The sequence below is a fragment of the Orbicella franksi genome, chromosome 9, assembly GCF_964199315.1.
Source record: "Orbicella franksi chromosome 9, jaOrbFran1.1, whole genome shotgun sequence".
NCBI lineage: Eukaryota > Metazoa > Cnidaria > Anthozoa > Scleractinia > Merulinidae > Orbicella > Orbicella franksi.
In genome coordinates this window covers 28,763,066-28,771,209 of record NC_138153.1, presented here as the reverse complement: position 1 = coordinate 28,771,209, position 8,144 = coordinate 28,763,066, and the positions used below count along the sequence as shown (strand labels likewise).

General features: G+C 40.5%; 1 protein-coding gene and 1 pseudogene across 2 annotated transcripts in view; one reads left to right on the top strand and one right to left on the bottom strand.

The window, feature by feature from the left end:
- On the bottom strand, positions 1-5,822 carry LOC145498608 (uncharacterized; annotated as a pseudogene). The gene is made up of 5 exons (XR_014050875.1): positions 4,688-5,822; positions 4,054-4,182; positions 3,081-3,215; positions 1,598-1,857; positions 1-513 (listed from the first exon to the last, which is right to left on the bottom strand). The product of XR_014050875.1 is annotated as an uncharacterized LOC145498608 (transcript).
- Positions 5,823-7,642: 1,820 nt separating this feature from the next.
- The window catches only part of LOC145498782 (aminopeptidase NAALADL1-like), a 9,861-nt gene continuing 9,359 nt past the window's right edge, over positions 7,643-8,144 (top strand). The window contains exon 1 of the mRNA XM_081478713.1: positions 7,643-8,144. This exon is cut by the window's right edge and continues 116 nt beyond it. Coding sequence (XP_081334839.1) covers positions 7,983-8,144 — 162 coding nt within the window. The 5' untranslated portion in view covers positions 7,643-7,982.

The window sequence follows — 8,144 nt, the reverse complement described above, 5'->3', positions numbered from 1 at the left end:
CTACCTGTTTACTAGGTTACACGGAATAGCTAAATTCTGTTCAATTAATAAGACCAAACTCTCTTAAGGAGCAAACATTTTATACAAAAATTCCTCGACATCGCGAAACACGTGACCGGCGTAATGTACTGGATCAGTTTGTGACCAAGTCCCGGCAGGATACGAATCGCTGATTGGATAAACGTCCATGACGTCAATACCTGCGCGGCACATGGCAGATGTGGCGTAAGCATTGTACAGTTGCACACGTGGGAATGTTAAAAATCGGCGAACGTCTTTATGCGGGTTTGGAAATCGCTCCCTGTTAAGAGCAGTCGAGGTCTTCCAGATGAACCTTCCTTTGAAAGTCTTGGTATCGTTGACAGTGTTTCTGTGACTTTTGCCTTCGTTCACGAGGCTAATTAATTGATCGATGACACGTTTATAGTTTGTAAAGTTGACTGCAGCGGCGAAATGTATTCCCATGTTTAGTAGAAGGACACTCTTTTCATCCAGGAAAGGATTATACAATGTCTGCAATAAGAAAGGCAAGTGAAACTGACGATCAAACAATTCCAAATTACGTGGAACAGTATCTTATAACTATGCTGATTATATAAGGATATCAGCAGAGTAAAGCGAGGGTACTCTCACGGCGGGCATTATGCGTAGCCTTAAAAACCGGATGTTACAATCAATGCTATAAACTCAAGTACTTCTACTGTTTCGCGGCCTCGTCCTGAGACTCCTGCTGAGACCGTTGCTTTCGTTTGAAAATTGCACGAAACAGAGTTGACTACTAGGCCTATATTGTTACATGTACATCGGCAATCGTACACGGTTACATAATAAAAATTCTGCGGGATGAAATCCTAACATTTTAATCCTAATTTCTTTACAAGTTCTTTGAGTTAACATTTGGCCGCCAACATCTTCTGCTTCTGTGAGCCTTTTTCTTTTCTTTTTTTTTTTTTACAGTTTTGCGGCTTTAATCACGAGAATTAGGCCCCGAACACACTAATGCGTTTTCATTTGAAAACGCAAAATTTTTGATAAGTTTTCGTCCCTCATCCACATTAAAACGACGAAAAACGTTGATAAAAACGGAGGCTATTGAAAACGGTTTCGAAAGTGAAGTCTTTTGCAAACGCATCGTTTTGGAAATGTTTCGTTTTTAGTGTGGAGTGGACAGGTGAAAACGGAGGCTTTTGAAAACGGTGGCGAAAAAAGGCGTCCTCCACTGTTGCTTCCATCAGCGTTTTCGGACGTTTTAGTCAATGTGGATGATAGGCGAAAACGCGTCAAGTCTCCGTTTTCGAATCAAAATGCATCAGTGTGGACAGGTGAAAACAAAACGAAAACGCTAGTGTGGGCGAAAATATTTTGCTTCGGTTTCTTCTAAATGAAAACGGAGACTTTTCAAAACGCATTAGTATGGTGGGGTCCAAACTCCCATGTGATTCATACTCCCTAGATTGTAATTGGTGTATCAAGACCCGTGACAATTTTAGCGCCAAAAATTCAAGTGACATAATTTGTAATTTACATGAAGTAGGAGAGGACCAAAAAAAATACATAAATTCAGAAAGGGAGTGGAGAACAGAAAGCTAGGACTTACCATTTTGATATCTCTTATAACTCGGTCGTGGTCATAATCAATTCCATCCGGTAAGGGTTCCCTTGGTGACGTGACACCGTCGCCCCAGTAACCGTGCATGTCGTATACCCAGTGATAGATAGGCTGACAGGCTGTAAATACCGTTTTGCAAAGACTCTTGTAAGGACCGGAAGACAGGGAGCTGCAAAACACGTTCGAAACCGAATCTCCAAAAGAGAAGAAGATGCCTTCCTTATTTCTCCTGTCCTTCTGTGCGTCTTCTGTTGAGGAGTTCAAACAACTTTGTTCAAATTAATATGAACTTTTTCTTGTGGCTTTAGATGTGTAATAGACCTTTTTAATATATGGCTAGCTCCGTGAGCGGGCAAGATGAATCAAATCCTGCGCTGTGATCGGCTACCCGAGCCGGCAAGATGGAGCTATCTTGCCCGCTCGGGACTACCCGCCGTGTCCCGCAAGAAAAATTTCCCCGAAAGCCATATAATAAATCCTTTATTGACCAAGCTTGTTCGGTCAAGATGGCTGGATATTGGCCTCGTCCTTTTCTTGCGAGTTTATGGAGCTCGACTCTGCCTCGGTTCATGAACACGCGAAAAAAGAACTTGGCCAATATCCAGCCATCTTGACCTCACACGTGGTCAATAACCCATATTTATCGATACGGCGGCCATTTTGTATTCCATTGTTTCAAATGGCTATTATGAGATGCTTAGGAGGCAAATATATACTACACTGTAATTAGCCCCCTGAACATCCCATAATGTCTCTCTAATCAATAGAAATCAACATGGCCGCCTTGTCGTTAAAAAGGTCTATCGCTAGTCATTCAAGAACCATGGGTCTCGCAAAATTATCGTCAAATTTTACGGGTATCGTAGTCTCGTTTTCTTTAGCTGTTATGTGCGTCTCGCTGTCTCGATTTTATTTTTCACAATGCTGTCTTGGAGTCTCAATTTTTTCAAGGTTAAGCTAGAAAGTCCCTAAATCCTGATTAATTTGTCTGTTTCTTTGTTTTGAGAAATGCCATTCAGCGTCTCTACCGGTCACTGAATCACAACAAAATATTTAGCGAGATTGAAAGTATAAATGAATAACTAAAACAAGAAAGCTAGAAAACGATAAAAAAGAATAAAGAACAGAAGAAGGAAAGAAAAAGGTAGATCAGAGAGAGAAATCAAGTCAAGTCAAGTCATCTTTATTTAGGCAGGGTAGACCCATCAGCCATAGGCTGATATCAAAAGGGGCCCCGCGTAAAATTAAGAAATGATGAAAGGAAGCGCTATTGACATCTCGATAGCAATTGATTGGTTCAGCAGGGTACAACATTTGAATGTATTTTAAATTTTATACACATTTTTATTGTAAGAGAACACTTTTTAATACATGCACTGATTGAAAATAAAAGAAAACCCCTTGTACAAAGTGTCTTCAAGACGTCGTTGCAGTTCCTTTTCGCTAATTCTTTTTGTTAATCAAACCTTACCTTTTATATAAGGCTTCCAGTGGCCATTTACCCATCTACCAAAGCCATCCCAGAGCAATGTTCCACACGATGAGTCACACGTGTATTTCTGAAGTTTTGTTGACTTTGAGGAAACCTCTTTCACCAAAGCATCAACTGATAACAAACACAGAACAAGAAAGAGAGTCGAGCCCCGTTCACACTACGCCGAAGAAATTTGAAAATGCTGCCGCGCTATTTCTACGGTCACTGAGGCCTACCGTCCACACTGATCCAGTCGAAAATGAAGCTTTTCGAAAAGTTAACGCTCTTCAAACCTGAGGAGTTTTAAAAATTAACGTCGGCTTTGCGTTTTAATGTGGACGGAAAACATTTTGAAAACGGAGCTTCTCGAAGACCATCAATGTGATCAACCCAAACACTCTAGCGTGCACTGGCATGAAGCTTTTCTCCCGCCGGTGATTGTTGCGTTGTCAAATTTCTCCGACGTTGTGTGGATGAAAAATATTTCATGCGTTTTCGGAGTGAAAACGCCGATTTTCAAATTTCTCCGGTGTAGTGTGCGTGGACTGGGCGTTAGGTCAAAATGACAGCTCAAAATTAAAATGTTTGGAATCTTGAAGGAGACGGGCGAGTAAAGTAAAAAGATGGCTACCACGATCAACTTCGTTGCCAGAGCTTTTCCTTCAAAGGAAAGGCACTGGGAACTACAATAGGTCGGGCCACTGCTCTCATAGTCCATGAAAACATCTTTGCAGCGCGCGTCATACTATTATAGGTCTCGCCTCGTACTAAGTTTTGCACGGATATACTGAAACAGCCCTTCTGTCCCTATTTTTGTCGCATCTCTCCATTTTCAAGCGACAGACCAAACTGTTTTCTCGCGCATGCTTTCTTCTCGTTTCTTACTCGATAATCTAGAAGCGAAAGAAGAAAGTGAAGAAGGCACTTCTCTGTAATGAACGAGAAGCTTGTCTTTGTAATCTTGACTTACTGTGTCTCTGGTTATTGTCCGATGGCGGAACATGAAATGTCACTTTCTCTCCACCCTTGAAAGGAGCAATCAAGAAAGGCCTATCTCCCTTCAGAACACCATCCGGCTGATTTTTGCCTTGGGAATTACCTGCAAGTGGCCAGAAATTAGAGAGCTGAAGCAAACCACGACGGCAACGGCAACGAGAACGCCACCAAACAAAAGGTTTAATGAACAGAACGGATGGCTATTCACGTCCGTTATAAATACTTGTACATTTCTTTGCCGTCCTCTCCATAACAAGAACGTGAAATGACCAATTCAAGTTCTGCGTATTTTGTAGAATGCGAACGACGGAGCCTAATTTTTCGTATTTTCATTTGGAATCAGTGAACTTGGCGTTACATATTTAGCTTAAGTAAGTTCTGAGACCAATAGGCGCGCTGAACAGATCTAGACAACTGCGAAATCCGAAGGTAAAATATAAATTTCATTTTTTCACAAGGCGTTCGCCGTCGTCATTGCTTAAGCTTTTTTTTAAAAGGGAACTTGTCAGGAGAAATTAGAGGGATTAATATAAATTGAATGTAGACAGGATTGAGATCAAGCAGAAATTTCTTGCGATAATTCATGTCTGTTGATCACATATGCTTACCTTTCTTAAACCAGAATGGTGGTGGGTCTTTGAATCCACGACAGAGACTGTAATCCAGGAAGATTTTTGCCTCATAATCACCACCTTCAATAATAAGAAATAAAACTTCATAGGTGCCATTGCCGAGATCAAGCACTGTTGGAGCGAGAGACGAAGCGCCGTGGAAGTGAATTCTCCACGAATCTCCTCCAATCATTTTAACATCACTGCTAGGTGTCACTGTCTGAATAACAAAGCGGCTAAACTCGCCCGCTTGCTTAATATCCCAACGCGAAATGAAACTTTTGCCGGGATCACTTATTTGATTGATTCCTTGACCAACGGTGTTCGGTTCTTCCCATTCGGTGGAGTTGAAACACGGGCCGAGAACTTCTCTCCATTCTAACCGAGCTCGTTGCATTCGACACCAATCTTGTTTAAAAACATCGAACGCTGATTCCTTGGTGATATCTTGTCCTCTATTGTTCTCTTTTTCATGAGCTTGGCTATTTGTTTTACTTAGTTGTTTTGACTCCTTCCGTCTCCGTACAATTACGTTACGAGTGGCCTCGCGTACCCAGCTCCCAATGTCGACTTCTTTAGAGTTCTTTATGTCTTCATGATCAAATTGATAAGTTGAAGATTTATCAACTAAATGGTAGCTTCGATAGCCGCTGAGTGTAAATATGCGATCCAAAATCGAAACCAAAATCCCAGCTGCTAGAAAAGTACAGAGCATTAAAAAACATCTCAAGATACCTCGTGGCATGTTTGTGAAGTTGTGCTCAGAAACGCATGTTTAAAGCCCAGAGATTGACCGTAAAGGTTTCTTTCGAAGATGTGCTTTCTTGAGACAGCAATTTTGAAATCTCGTGGGTGTGATAGACACAGATTACGGACTAACAGGTAGCGTATTTATACAACAGGTTCCACCTTGTAACTGGCAACCTGGACGGATATCCTGGTATTGCATTGAAAAGAGCGCTTTCATGACGACAAGTAGTGCTAGAAAAAATTATAGTGTTCCCAATCAGTGGCAAATACGTGCATAAGAAAATAATTCGTTTCGTTATAATTCTTGGTGCATTTCTTTGCCGTACTCTGAAAACCAGCAACGTGAAATGACCAAATTCTGCGTTGTCTGGAGAACGTGAACCACTACGGCTAATTTTTATTTCAAATTTATCGCTGTGTCCCATGTTAAGGTGGTCTTATACCCTCATGCAGATATAAACATTTCTCCAAACAACCATTTTTTTGAACCATAAAGATTCAACATCTAAGACAATTTACAAAACGTATTTTGAAACGATATTGCTCTAATTACTCCTTGATTGACGTTTCAATCGTATCTTGAACAAAATTCTCGATTGTGATTGGTTCTCCGCGCTTCTATTTGTCACCTAATCGGCGCGCAATTACGTGGGTGTCCAATTACATGTATCCAATTTGGACTTTTTGTATTTGGATACCCACGCTAATTGCACGTCAATAACGCGCACTTTCAAGGCTTCCTTCGCAATGTTTCCTACAGTTCCTATGAAAAGCGCTACAGACGTTTTCGCTCAAGAGAAGTTCTCAAAAGACATTATTAAATCTGCACACTGGTAGCTATATTTCAACATAGCAATGGCCATATATAGCAACGGTTGTAACTCCAAAAGAACCGAAGAATCCACTCTGGGCAAGGATTCTTCGGTGCCTTTGATGCACCATGATCCAAGTGATCTTGGATTGATCTGTTTAGTAAAGAAACGCAAAATCTGTTTTCGGATTTAAGAATCCAATCTTGGATTTTCTCAAAGAAACGCACCCTAACACGTAGGAGCTAGTTATTCATTAACTATTGTGGCATAGCTCGTTCTTGAAGTCAGACTGCGAAGTCCTTTAACGTGGTACCAAAACTGTCCCACAGAGTTGTTTTATGAAAAAATTATTTTTATGAAAGCGAGGATGTATTCGATATATTTACCTATTTAAATTGTTTAGGAAAACTCGCTTTTTGGTGCAGGAAGTTTAAATCATTGAAGAAGCTATAATATAATCGATATTGAAAAGATTCATTACGGGCTAAGTTTCTGATCTAGGTTTTTCCTATTTCGCTACTGATCAAATTATACCTTCTCCTTATATTTTCAGGTTATCAACTGAAACTTTAGAAGGAAAACTTGAGTTCATTGATTTTCCATCGAGCACCATCGTTTTCGGAATTTTCCAGCTGTATTTACAGTTGCCTTGGTTAAAATTCTTGCGGGCGCCAATCGAGATAATGAAATAAAACTGAGATCTGGTTTTTGAAAACGCTCTTCCTGGAAATAATGATTTTAGATGCCATAACTTATCAGGATTTTGTTATTCAATTTTCCAGCTAAATCTTGTTCATTTTGTCGACCTTTTCGGACATTAGAACCGTTGTTTGATTAAAATTTATATCTCGTTCACACGTTGCACAAAGGTAAAATGAAAGTTGTCCATACCGCAAATAACATAGTAACTTTTGGAATATATATATATATATATATATATATATATATATATATACATACTGTGTTATTTGCCCGGCTGAGAGGTCCGGATAGTGAAAAGTTGAGACCGAGGTCTTAAAAATTTAGCTGTTTTGTTATACCTCCCGACTCAAAAATAATAATAATAAAAAAATTGCGAAAAAATGACTTGCTTGACGCCCTTGCATCCCGGGGGGGGGTACTCCCACATAAAAAGGACGGGGGTTCTCGTTGGAAATTTTGAAAAGAGCCCCTATGAAGTACCAAGATCATGTTATGTGGGCATGGCTTGAAAGTTTTTCACCTCTTAGAGGAACCATTTCTAAAACAAAACATTATCTCCTGTCATATTTGTTTTCGGCTCAATACCCTGAAAGTTACCGCAAAAGCCCCCCCCCCCCCCCCCCCCGCCTCATCTCTTTTTTTATATGAAAACGATCAATTTTCTATCGGAGAAAACTGAGAAAAGTGGTCCACATCAAAAGGTGGACCGATTTTTTCGAAACTTTTCCGGTTGGGCCGAACCGATCCATTCAGTTTTAAACCGAAATTTCCGGAAGTTTTGGCGGAATGAAGCGCGCCATAGAGAGTCAGAATGAGTGTCAAAAATTCAAATTCGAGTCAATTTTTGAACACAATGGACGGGGTCGGCAGAATTTATAATTCTGTGACCTCTGCTCGATGTAATTAAATCAATTTTGGCTCTGTCGCTTGGGGTTTGAACAGATAAACAGTGGGACAAACAACAGATTGCCGCCGCAGTTTGTTAGACTGATATTGCATGGTCGAGATATTGTACCGTAATCACCGAGATGACACCGCTGTCAGATTGCACTGACGGTGAAATCGAAACTGTGTTTTCATCCGAAAATCGGCTTGGTAAATATCAAAGACGTGGTAGATTGTCGCGAAAGCAAGTTGTGATTGCTGTCATAGTGACAGTGCTATTGGCGGTAGTGGTCGGGTTTCTTATC